Genomic DNA, 13122 nt, shown 5'->3' with positions numbered 1-13122 from the left:
GAAGTTGCACAGAAGACCTGAAATTTCCTCAGTGCTGAATTTATTTTTAAGGAACATTGCTTGCAGGTCTACATATTGATGGAAAAGTGCCTGGGTGTCATTATGTACACAGAACAGAACAGAGAAAGACCCTCTCTAGAGGTCTTTGAAAAGTGAGTGAGAGACAGAGCAGGGTTCTTCAGACCCTTCAGTAGCAGCCCTGGTCACAAAGCACCATCACTGCTGTTAAAGAGACTTGACTAGCTGATCCTATTTGTCACCATGCAAGAGTGATGAAAGGGAAGTCATTGAAAGACTCCATTCAGAACCTGATAAGACCTGGAATTAGAAGCAGCTGTCTCTTTCCCTTTCTTCTTGCCTTCACAAGGCTCCAGTCAGCCAAAAGCAGAACTCTGTCTGTGTATCACACATAGCAACAAGTCTCTTCTCAAAAGAAAAGGTAATGAATTATGTGAGCAATGTCAATGTCATTGTTTTCCGTGATTTGTCAAGAAAACACTTTTTGTAGTTCATTCATGAAAAGGCAATAGTACATTCTCGGCGGAGTGGAATCGAAGCTCTATTATGTAAAAATGTGACTCACTGGGAGAGTAAGAGGTATTAATAGTACTGTACCATATCCTGCTGCCTCTCTTGGTCAACTGAGTCATTGTTTAGACAGCTCATATGAAGGGAAGCCTTAAGGCTTCATTAAAATCAGATCAATAGGCCTGTGGTGATGGATGGCAGTTTGTAGCGGTGGTGTGTGATGTGTGTGTGTATGTGTGTGCATGTGTGTGTCTTCCAAGCTCAGGTAGCCTCACCAGAGGGAGAACAGTAAACAATTCAGAGCAGTGGGGAAGGGACAATTTACATGCAATCAATAATAGTTGTTTTAAAGCAGAGCAATCAGGAGGCTGTGTTTTTAGGGCTCTGTTTCTGCTGGTTGGTTGATTGACTTGGCTTGTACTCCACAGAGTAAAACTCTCAACACTGGGCTGTCAATCATCACTACAGCTCATACCACAGCTCACACCACAGCTCTCACCACAGCTCTCACCACAGCTCTCACCACAGTATCTGGTAGGAGATGATTAGTGGGACTTCTCCAAAACAACACCTCTGGGCATTTTGGAAGTTCTATCAGGATGAAAGAGAGAGTGTGGTCTATACACTGAAGTAGCATCCAATCACTGCTGTGCACCCGTTCCTTTATTCACTCTTCAGCTTCTTGTCCACTCCGTTCTCCACACTCCTATTCAGAGGTCATAGCAGTAGGAACCCTGAACCCAGTCTGCTGTTACACTGTCACAACGTCCACAGAAGGTGGCGCCTCTCCTCGGTCGGGGGGTGCTCGGCGTTCGTCGTCGCCGGCCTACTAGCTGCCACCGATCTGTGTTTCAGTGTCTGTTAGTTATGTCTGTTTTTTGATTGCACCTGTTTCGTGTTTGTCATTAGTGGAGGGGTATTTAGTCTGTCTGTGTTTAGTTAGGATTCGTGTGGGATTGTTCTTTGTTACGTGTGGTGTTATATTGTTTGGGTTACGACTTATTGTATAGGCAGTAGGGTTGCCGGGCTGCGCCCCGTCTGCCCATTTGAGCGGAGCTTCTTTTAGTCTTTTTGACTGTTGTGCTCCCAGCCGTATATGGATTTTGCCTTTGGATTTATTAAATCAAGTTTGTTCCAACGGACCTCAGTCTCCTGCGCTTGACTCACCCTAAAACAGTTCTACCAGCTCGTGACAGAATCCCGCACCACGTTATGGAGTCAGCAGGGACAGAAACACCGTCAATGGAGGAACAAGTCTCCCAACATGCCAGCCTCCTCCACCGACTGGGCACGGCCATGGACCAGGTGCTGGCCCGTTTGGAGAGCTGGGAGCGAGTCGCTCCTTCACCCCCACCAGGAGCAAGTCATCACCCGGCGCCCCCACCGGCACCCACCGAACCCAGTACAGGCGGGATCCGGATCATGGCTCCCAGGGAGTTTGATGGGACGGCCGTTGGGTGCAAGGGGTTTTTGCTCCAGTTGGACCTATACCTGGCGACCGTCCGGCCCTCTCCCTCCGATGAAGAGAGGGTGAGCGTCCTCGTCTCGTGCCTGACGGGTAGAGCTCTGGAATGGACCAACGCCGTCTGGGAGGGCCCAGACTCAGCTAAGGACAACTACCCAGAGTTCGCTCGCCGCTTCCGGGCGGTATTCGATCATCCCCTGGAGGGCAAGGCGGCGGGCGAGCGATTATTCCATCTGAGGCAGGAGACGAGGAGCGCTCAGGACTTTGCCCTGGAGTTCCGGACTCTAGCCGCCGGATCGGGGTGGAATGAGCGGGCCCTGATTGATCACTACAGGTGTAGTTTACGTGAGGACGTCCGCCGGGAGCTGGCTTGCCGGGACCATACCACCACCCTGGACCAGTTGATTGATTTGTCCATCAGGCTGGACAACCTGCTGGCTGCCCGGGGACGTTCCGATCGGGGCCTACTCATTCCACCTCCCATCCCTCCTGCTCCAACGCCCATGGAGCTAGGAGGGACTGCTGCTAGGAGGACCAGAGGGGGGGGCCTCTCCTGCACCCACTGTGGCCGTAGAGGACACACTGAGGACTGGTGCTGGAGAGGTTCTCCCGGGAATTCTGATGGCAGGCAGAGCACCACTTCGACCCCCCAGGTGAGTCAGCACCAGACACACCCACAGCCCCCTGTTGACCACATGTACGTCTCTATTTTTTTTCCTGAGTTTTCCCCTCACTCCCAGTATAAGGCACTAGTCGATTCAGGCGCAGCTGGGAGTTTTATGGACCGTGGGGTTGCTGATAAGTTAGGGATTCCCCTGGTTAAACTTGACCAACCCTTCTCCGTGCACGCTTTAGATAGTCGACCACTAGGGTCTGGCCAAGTGAGGGAGGTAACAGTGCCACTGGTCATGGTGACGCAGGGGGGTCATGAGGAACGTATCAGCCTGTTCCTTATTGATTCCCCGGCATTTCCGGTGGTGCTGGGACTTCCCTGGCTAGCCTCTCACAATCCTCAGATTTCATGGGGGCAGAGGGCTCTTAAGGGGTGGTCGAGAGAGTGCTCAGGCAGGTGTATAGGAGTTTCCATCGGTGCAACCACGGTGGAGAGTCCAGACCAAGTCTCTACTGTACACATTCCCTCTGAATATGCCGATTTGGCTATCGCCAAATCGAAGGCGACTCAATTACCACCCCATCGACAGGGGGATTGTGTGATAAACCCTTCCTAAATGGCACGTGTATCCTCTGTCGCAGGAGGAGACAGTGGCTATGGAGACATACGTCACTGAGTCCTTGAGACAGGGATACATTCGGCCATCTAAATCACCCGTCTCCTTGAGTTTATTTTTTGTGAAGAAGAAGGGAGGAGGCCTGCGCCCGTGCATTGACTATAGAGGTCTAAATTCTATCACAGTGGGGTTCAGTTACCCACTACCTCTCATTGCTACGGCCGTGGAGTCATTTCACGGGGCGCGCTTCTTCACCAAACTAGATCTCAGGAGTGCGTATAACCTGGTGCGTATCCGAGATGGAGACGAGTGGAAAACCGCATTTAGTACCACATCTGGCCATTATGAGTACCTCGTCATGCCGTATGGGTTAAAAAATGCTCCCGCCGTCTTCCAACCCTTTGTGGACGAGGTTCTCAGAGACATGCTCGGACAGGGTGTGGTGGTGTACATCGATGACATCTTGATCTACTCCGCCACACACGCATGTAGCTCTGGTGCGTAAAGTGCTTGGGCGGCTGCTGGAGCATAACCTATACGTCAAGACTGAGAAATGTGAGTTCTTCAAACAAGCCATCTCTTTTCTGGGATATCGCATTTCCTCCGCAGGGGTGGTGATGGAAGATGACCGCGTTACGGCTGTGCGTAATTGGCCGACCCCTACCACGGTGAAGGAGGTGCAGCGGTTCTTGGGGTTTGCCAATTATTACCGGAGGTTTATCCGGGGTTTTGGTCAGGTGGCAGCTCCCATTACCTCACTGATGAAGGGGGGTCTGGTGCAATTGCGGTGGTCGGCAGAGGCGGACAGAGCCTTCCGTCGTCTGAAGGTTCTGTTTACCGACGCTCCGGTGCTGGCGCATCCGGATCCCTCTTTGCCATTCATAGTGGAGGTGGACGCGTCCGAGGCTGGGGTAGGAGCTGTTCTTTCGCAGTGTTCGGGCGTTCCTCCGAAGCTCCGCCCCTGCGCATTCTTTTCTAAGAAGCTGAGCCCGGCAGAGCGCAACTATGATGTGGGGGACAGGGAGTTGTTAGCCGTGGTCAAGGCTTTGACAGTGTGGAGACATTGGCTTGAGGGGGCACGTCACCCTTTTCTCATCTGGACCGACCACCGTAACCTGGAGTACATCCTGGCAGCGAGGAGACTTAATCCTCGTCAAGCCAGGTGGGCCATGTTCTTTATGAGGTTTCAGTTTACCCTTTCGTACATTCCGGGTTCTCGGAACCGGAAGGCCGAAGCACTGTCGCGTCTCTACGACACCGAGGAGCGGACCATCGATCCCACTCCCATACTTCCTGCTTCCTGTCTGGTGGCACCGGTGGTATGGTAGGTGGATGCGGAAATCGAGCGGGCGAGTCGGTCAGAACCCACTCCACCTCAATGTCCCGCGGGTCTGAAGTTCGTTCCGCTGGGTGTTTGCGATCGCTTGATCCGATGGGCCCACACTCTACCCTCCTCGGCTCACCCTGGGGTGGAACGGACAGTGCGAGGCCTGAAGGGGAAGTACTGGTGGCCCACCTTGGTTGAGGATGTAAGACACTATGTCTCTTCCTGTTCGGTGTGCGCCCAGTGCAAGGCTCCTAGGCACCTGCCTCGAGGGAAATTACAGCCCCTCCCCGTTCCACAGCAGCCTTGGTCTCACCTCTCGGTGGATTTCCTAACGGATCTCCCGCCATCTCAGGGGAACATGACGATCCTGGTTGTTGTGGATCGGTTCTCAAAGTCCTGCCGTCTGCTTCCGTTGCCCGGTCTTCCTACGGCCCTACAGACCGCGGAGGCCCTATTCACCCACGTCTTCCGGCAGTACGGGGTGCCCCGAGGACATCGTATCTGATCGGGGTCCCCAGTTTACGTCCAGAGTATAGAGGTCGTTTATGGAGAGGCTGGGGGTCTCGGTCAGCCTGACCTCGGGTTTCCACCCCGAGAGTAATGGGCAGGTAGAGCGCATTAACCAGGATGTAGGCAGGTTTCTGCGGTCGTATTGCCAGGACCGGCCAGGGGAGTGGGCGCGGTTCGTGCCCTGGGCCGAGATGGCCCAGAACTCTCAGCGCCACTCCTCTACTAACCTGTCACCCTTCCAGGTCGTGTTGGGTTATCAGCCGGTCCTGGTGCCATGGCAACAGAGCCAGATAGAGGCTCCTGCGGTGGAGGAATGGGTCCAGCGCTCTAGGGAGACCTGGAATGCTGTCCAGGAGTGTATAAAGAGGGCTGGAGAACGACACAAGGAGAGCGCTGACCGCCACCGCAGTGAGGCCCCTGTGTTTAACCCAGGGGAAAGAGTCTGGCTCTCGACCCGGAACCTGCCCCTCCGCCTGCCCTGCCGGAAGCTGGGTCCGCGATTTGTGGGGCCATTCAAAGTCCTGAGGAGAATAAACGAGGTGTGTTATAGGTTACAACTTCCTACATATTACCGTATTAACCCCTCATTTCATGTGTCTCTCCTCAGGCCGGTGGTAGCTGGTCCGCTGCAGGACGCTGAGGTACGGGAGGCCCCCCCCCGCCCCCCCTGGACATCGGAGGGGCCCCGGCGTACTGTCACAACGTCCACAGAAGGTGGCGCCTCTCCTCGGTCGGGCGGTGCTCGGCGTTCGTCGTCGCCGGCCTACTAGCTGCCACCGATCCATGTTTCAGTGTCTGTTAGTTATGTCTGTTTTTTGATTGCACCTGTTTCGTGTTTGTCATTAGTGGGGGGGTATTTAGTCTGTCTGTGTTTAGTTAGGATTCGTGCGGGATTGTTCTTTGTTACGTGTGGTGTTATATTGTTTGGGTTACGACTTATTGTATAGGCAGTAGGGTTGCCGGGCTGCGCCCCGTCTGCCCATTTGAGCGGAGCTTCTTTTAGTCTTTTTGACTGTTGTGCTCCCAGCCGTATATGGATTTTGCCTTTGGATTTATTAAATCAAGTTTGTTCCAACGGACCTCAGTCTCCTGCACTTGACTCACCCTAAAACAGTTCTACCCGCTCGTGACATACACAGCACAGTTACAATCAATCATGTCTGAAAAAAACAGCGAACACGGGCAAGAAAATATCCAAACAAGTCTTTAAGTGGAAACACACAACCTCTATATTCCTGTCCTCTCTCTTGTGAGATCAATAGTGAAGAGTCTCATATGGTCCACATCGGGGTCAGTCTAACAGTCTGGGGACAGATTGCCTTTCACTGTCTGCATTCACTGTTGGATATTCCAGCCCAAATGTACCTGCCGCAATTTGGGCACTTGTCCTTGCCAGCAGCACTCTTATTATAGGCAGTGAGGTGTACCCATATTGGTTTGGGGTCAGGAAGGGTGCAAACATGTTTTCCTTTGAATGAAATGTACTGATCTCAACTACAAGTGTAGCCCATCCTGGATACATACCACAGGAGAACGGAGCGAATGGAATGGTATCAACCACATGTTCGATGTATTTGATACCATCCACTTATTCCACTCCAGCCATTACCATGAGCCCATCCTCCCTAATTAACATGACACCAACCTCCTGTGCTGGATACCTCTAAACTCAAGATAGGGCTTTAATTTTATTGATTGCTTTATTGTCTTACAGGGCAGTAAAAGGATAATTAAACGCCATAAAAGGTTTCAATAGAACTGTCCCGATAATATGAAGGATTCTGCTATAGTGAAACAGTGTTGTGACAGTGGTCTGTCCTGAAGGACAGGGAGGGAGGGATTATGCTATAGTAAAACAGTGTTGTGACAGTGGTCTGTCCTGAAGGACAGGGAGGGAGGGATTATGCTATAGTGAAACAGTGTTGTGACAGTGGTCTGTCCTGAAGGACAGGGAGGGAAGGATTCTGCTATAGTGAAACAGTGTTGTGACAGTGGTCTGTCCTGAAGGACAGGGAGGGAGGGATTCTGCTATAGTGAAACAGTGTTGTGACAGTGGTCTGTCCTGAAGGACAGGGAGGGAAGGATTCTGCTATTATGAAACAGTGTTGTGACGGTGGTCTGTCCTGAAGGACAGGGAGGGAAGGATTCTGCTATAGTGAAACAGTGTTGTGACAGTGGTCTGTCCTGAAGGACAGGGAGGGAAGGATTCTGCTATAGTGAAACAGTGTTGTGACAGTGGTCTGTCCTGAAGGACAGGGAAGGAGGGAAGTGATTAACGGCAATCAGTGAATTAATTAGTAGCCTCTGATATTGCATCTTACTTGAAGAATGTCAGACAATTTACATACTGGTACAGAGCTCTGCATTTGTGTATATTTGTGTGTGCCTGTGTGTGTGCATGTATGTGTGTGTGTGTGCACGTGTGTGTGTATAGTGTGTGTGTGTATATGTGTGTGTGTGTGTGTGTGTGCGTGTGTGTGTATGTGTGTGCGTGTGCGCGTGTGTGTGTGTGTGTGTGTGTGTGTGTGTGTGTGTGTGTGTGTGTGTGTGAGAGCGTGTGTGTGTGAGAGCGTGTGTGTGTGAGAGCGTGTGTGTGTGTGTGTGTGTGTGTGTGTGTGTGTGTGTGTGTGTGTGTGTGTGTGTGTGTGTGTGTGTGTGTGTGTGTGTGTGTGAGTAAGATCAGGATGAAGAAGCCTGAGTTAACTCAGTGCAGTGTTTTTCTCCTCTCTCTCTGCAGAAGAGCAGGAGGACTGAGTGAAGATGCCCCTCACTGCCAGGCGGAGCAGCCAATCCTCCACCGGCTCTGCATTACCATAATAACATTGAAAAAGACATTGAAATGGAAATGGCTGCAACTGGGTGTCTGTGCTACATGCCAGACAAATGGAACAGGGCTTGTATGCCAGCATCACTATTCAGCTGCTACCCTGCACCTTTCAATTTCCCCATCCACCTATGTTAGCCAGAGAGGGTAAACAGTGGCTTGTTCAGGAGAAAAATAGGATAACCTCCAACAAAGAGTCTGTTAGGAAACCTGTGTTATTACCGAGGGATTTCAGGAAGGAGGTGGATTTCAGAGTAACCAGTTCATGTTATTGCTGGCTCTGACATAGTTGTAGAAGTAATAGTCTTACAGGGGGCTTGTTGTTCCTGCTCTGTGGGCTCCTCTTCAGTCTTCAGAGGTTGACCTTTGATCTTGTAGACCAGGGCCAGCAGACGACCTTTAATAGACCTGTCCTGCTCCTCATCCTCCTCCTCCATAGGGATTCCTACACAAACACACGGCACAGAAATAAAACCAATATCCCACTCCTGGACAAATGTTGCTTCCTAGCGGTCAATCTAGCAGCGTATTTCAGGTGTATCACAGGTTTTCTTTTGCTAGCGTTACTTTCTTCCTCTGTGTCTTTCCTTTTTATTTCCCTGCAGTCTCCATTCTAAGGTGCTGCTTTATGTCAGAGTAGTGCAGCATGACTGTAGAATACATTACATTGGTATAGTACCCCCCCAGGACCAAGTCTTTAATTATTCAGCAAAACATTCAGACGTCATAGCAATCTGGAGAGGCAGTGAACTATACGATATCTGCAGATAGAGAAGCCTTCCATTCTGCCGAGAAACACACCGAATGCTCTAAAACAATATCCCCCTGTAATTCAAGCCAACCTTGGGAGCTCAGACAATAAACGTACATTTACAAGGATACAGGATGAGAACAAGCTATATTGCCCAGTTTGTCAAGTAAAAATGCTATTATATTGACTCTTGTTGTGTATGTTTTATCCAGTCCTATTTGGACAAGCATTGTGTCCCCTTTGCTGTAAGTAATTACATCTCCAATGCTGGCATTTTTGTTTTCAATGAATTCCACAGCTCATCTCTACGGTATCATTTTCTGCCACAGGCCATTTGATGCTGACATTCATTTTTAATCCTAGTCAGATGGCAGGTCATAATCTCCAGGTCCAGACTGGTCATATAAAACCTGATGGTGTTCTTTACCACAGTGCAGCCGCAGCTCGTTGTGGAAGGCATAGAGCTCCTCCTGAATGTCCTCTGGACACGGGCAGTCCTCCCCCGTACTGAAGTTCAACAGCATGTTAATCTGAAACACACATAGACTATCATTTAGACCACATAACTGTGCTACACAATGGCCCTACACACTTTATACATAAATAGTTCAGAGAAAATAGCAAAGCTTGTGTGCAGTGGTAGAGAATGAAGGAACCAGGTAAAAAGTCATTATAGTTTGTGAAAAGTGCTGAAGTGAGCAGGGAGCTGTGACCCTGAAATACTGTGGATGAGATGAGGGAATGAGGTGTTCTTCCCTCCTGTCTGGCGAGGCCGGGGGGCGGGTCGTAAAGAGCCCTGGTAAACCTGAAGTGACAATTACACAGCAGACAGGGATGGATTCCCACAGCCTTGGGGCTGGGCAGCGAAGGGACATGCACAAATTAAAGATCTTTGGGGAGCTGTTAGACTTTTATAGAGCTGGTCACTAAAGCCTCTCTCAGTCACTCCGGGCCAGCTGTGCTCTCCACAAATGAAACAACCCAATGACACAAAACCAAAGGGAATTTAAGGAAAAGGAGGAAATCAATTACCCATGAATGTGGAAAAATGACTGAACACTCCCACAACTCCCCCCAAATACATTTTTTTTTGTTTAGAGTGGAGAGGCGGCCAGAGGGTCACTTTGAGGTTTATGAGAACAACGTGCCCTTGTTGCAGTGTGTATGTGTGCGCACACTCACTTAGGAGCGGCAGCCTGTCCTGTGTTAATGTGCAAACACTTCTCTCTAATACTAGTGTAACAAGGTTAACACACACAGACGTCTGCAGTCATCCCAGTCCTCATGAAGTGGGCAGCATTTCAAAAAACCTAACTCAATTACAGAGTTACGGCCACGTCCGAAAGTCTGTGAATAAAACTGCTTGCCTGTGACTTTCTCATACAATGACTCTACAGGAGAGAGATGATAAACTCACCATTACCTACATCTTTAACTAGGAGGCCATCTTAGGTTATTTCTATTTCCGTGTGGTACCTGTTCTTGGGGAGGGGAGCGGAACTCCTTGGTCTTCTTGGCGGTGACGGCAGCAGACATGTTGAGGGCCAGCATCAGCTCGTTGTACCTGAACTTCTGGTTGTACTGCAGCTTGGAGACAAAGCTGTCTGAGAAAGACACGATGGCCTCGATGCGATGCTTCAGCTCACAGTCACAGAAGTAGTGAAGCAGCTCACACATCTACGAGAGAGAAAAACACATAGAGACAATCTGTCAGCCTCCACATCAGCTGGGATTTGGACACACAGGAATGTATTTTTATTTTGTATTTTTTATTTAACCTTTATTTACCTAGGCAAGTCAGTTAAGAACAAATTCTCATTTGCAATGACAGCCTACCCCGGCCAAACCCTAACTCGGACGACGCTGGGCCAATTGTGCGCCGCCCTATGGGACTCCCAATCACGGCCAGTTGTGATACAGCCTGAAATCGAACCAGGGTCTGTATTGACGCCTCTAGCACTAAGATGCAGTGCCTTAGACCGCTGCATCTAATGACACATACTGCATCTGAGCAGGCTCATGAGAAGAGAAATCACTGATACAGAGACATTACATGGTTAAGTGACTTTGGAACGGACTATAAATGTCAGTGCATTTTGCAGAGCATGTGATTGAAAGACTAGCTGAAGCAGTGCCTCTGTCTCAGTAACCATGTTACCTGTCGTTTGACTGGCTCAGGCAGCCTCTTCTCCAGCAGACCTTTGATTGGCTGCTTGGCCTCTTTAGCTGCCTCCTCCTCCCCGGCCTCCACCGCCTTCTCCTCGGCGCCTGTCAGTCCCTCCTTCTCCGTGGCCTCCATCACCGCGGCGGCCGCCTCCTCGTGATGCTCCGCGAACACGTTGGGGTCGATGAGCAGCAGGATCTTATGGACATCCTGACTGCCCAGCACGCCCATGGTGAGCAGCGTGCCAATCAGCCTCAGGATGGGCACAAACTGGTACTCCACGCTGCCCCCTACAGGGTCTCTGATGTGATGGCCACCGCCCTGCACGGCCTCGGTCAGCATGGTGATGGCCTTCTCCTTCAGGGCATCCAGGGGGATCTGGGGGCTGTACAGGTGCTGCTCCCTCTTGGTGCTGATGAAACAAGGAGGGTAGAAGTTGAGCCGGGGCTTCAGGGAGGTGCTGAGGCCCACGCCAGGAGGAGAGTGGTGCTTGGAGGCGTCGGAGAACAGGCGGATGCTGCGAGTCTCGGCGGTGACGGGGATGATGAACTCGTTGTTCATCATAAGGCGGGCCTCCTTGGCCGTCTCCAGATGAACACTGATCAGGACGTTGTAGAAGCCCTCACGCAGCATGCCCGACAGATACTGGTTGTCGATGGTGTAGAGCAGCTGGGATTGGTCTAGGTGGCTGCAGAGGGCGTGTGCTACACGGGTATTGCCCAGTGCACACAGGGCACAGTAGAGCTTCAGGGTGTGGTAGTGGAACATCCTCAGGTCCTCCTGCTCAGACAGCTCCATGATGTCAACACACCTGGGGGGGAGGTCAATGGGGTTCAGTACAATGTTCAAACGAAGACAGGCAGTATACAGGAGCGCTTATGTCCGCAACCAGGGTGTGTGTGCTGCCTCTGTGTATGTGTGTACAGTATGTATAAGCACATGTAAATGTCTACCTGTTCTCCTCAGGTATGTGCACAGCCAGCATCTGCAGGGGCTCCAGACACTGCACCACCCAGCCGTGTCTCTCACTGACCCTGGCCGTCTCCACCTTTAGGAAGGTGTTGGGCATGCGGCTCCACAGCACTGAGTTGATGGTCTGGACGTCCAGCCTCGGAGGGCACTGAGGCACTGGGTTTTTATGCTCACTCTTAAAGATGGCCGCCGACAGAGGCATGGTGTTCTGTAGAGGTCAGAGGTCACACAGAGCGACGTTGTGGTCCGCACAGTTGATTGTATACCAGTAGAACCGGGGAAAGATTCAACACACTTTAGGTCAGGAAAGTAGCGATTGGAATCGAGTTACTCTACCTTTATCTTGGCCAGTTCAAACTGGAAGAGATTGGGGCTGGTAGGTCGCACAAATACAGCAGGAAACAGCTTTGTGTTGGGTTCCACCTGGAGAAGAAACAGCACAGCATTGACGTGAGACGTTTGCAGACAGAAAAGGTGCAGTGACTTAGAGAGCAGCTTGGAAGTGAAAGCAGTGAAAGTGCATGATGTAGCTATCTGACTCGGTGTGTGTGTGTGTGTGTGTGTGTGTGTGTGTGTGTGTGTGTGTGTGTGTGTGTGTGTGTGTGTGTGTGTGTGTGTGTGTGTGTGTGTGTGTGTGTGCCTATGTGTGTGTGTGTGTGCCTATGTGTGTTGGTGTCAGGTCAGGTCAGGCATTGCTGAAAGAGACTAGGGAAGAGGCTGGCAGGATGACTCAGAACAGTTTAAAAGCTCACCGTGTTTTTGCGACGGGAGAAATGAATAAGATCATGCTCTTTAAAGGGGAGATTTTTTTCTCTGTTTTGAGAGTACATACAGAGACAGCCTGACGCTGGGTTAAGAGCTGGCAGGCAGGACAGACAGCACCTACCCTACTTCTGAGCCCGAGGCAGGAGGACTGAGTGACTATTACAATGAGTAATGAAGAGATCTGGACAGAATGATATGTTTCTAGAGATGATGTAGGTCTGATAAGAGGCAGACTGCATGATGGGACAGATACTGTAGGGCTGATAGCAGCAGAAAGGAGTCTGAAGCGATAAAGTGTGATAGGAGAGAGACTGTACAGAGACACTCTGTGTGGTTGGCAATGCAGTACCTGGTAGGAGGTGGCCAGCTCCTTGCCGTTGACAGTGAAGGTCACCAGACCAGTGGCCAGGTCAATGAGGCAGCCTATCTCCAGGTCCACGTTACTGCGACTGGACGAGTGGCCTGAGCTGGTGGCATCCCCTCCCCACACCATGTAGCAGTTACTCCTCCTCACACTGGGGAATGGTGAGGGAGGAAGAGGGGAAGAAAAGAAGAGGGAGATGGGTACTTGAATAGCACTGATCCTT

The 13122-nt window shown here is 50.9% G+C and overlaps 1 protein-coding gene across 1 annotated transcript in view; it reads right to left on the bottom strand.

Annotated features, from left to right (window-relative positions):
• The window catches only part of LOC106587081 (ryanodine receptor 3), a 168910-nt gene that overhangs the window by 45416 nt on the left and 110372 nt on the right, over positions 1-13122 (bottom strand). Inside the window, 7 exon segments of the mRNA XM_045715707.1 lie at positions 8194-8328; positions 9062-9164; positions 10111-10311; positions 10793-11609; positions 11752-11978; positions 12107-12193; positions 12885-13050. Of these exon segments, the coding sequence (XP_045571663.1) occupies positions 8194-8328; positions 9062-9164; positions 10111-10311; positions 10793-11609; positions 11752-11978; positions 12107-12193; positions 12885-13050 (1736 nt within the window).

Source organism: Salmo salar, chromosome ssa01 (assembly GCF_905237065.1).
Source record: "Salmo salar chromosome ssa01, Ssal_v3.1, whole genome shotgun sequence".
Classification (NCBI taxonomy): domain Eukaryota; kingdom Metazoa; phylum Chordata; class Actinopteri; order Salmoniformes; family Salmonidae; genus Salmo; species Salmo salar.
This window is presented reverse-complemented; position numbering and strand designations above follow the sequence as displayed.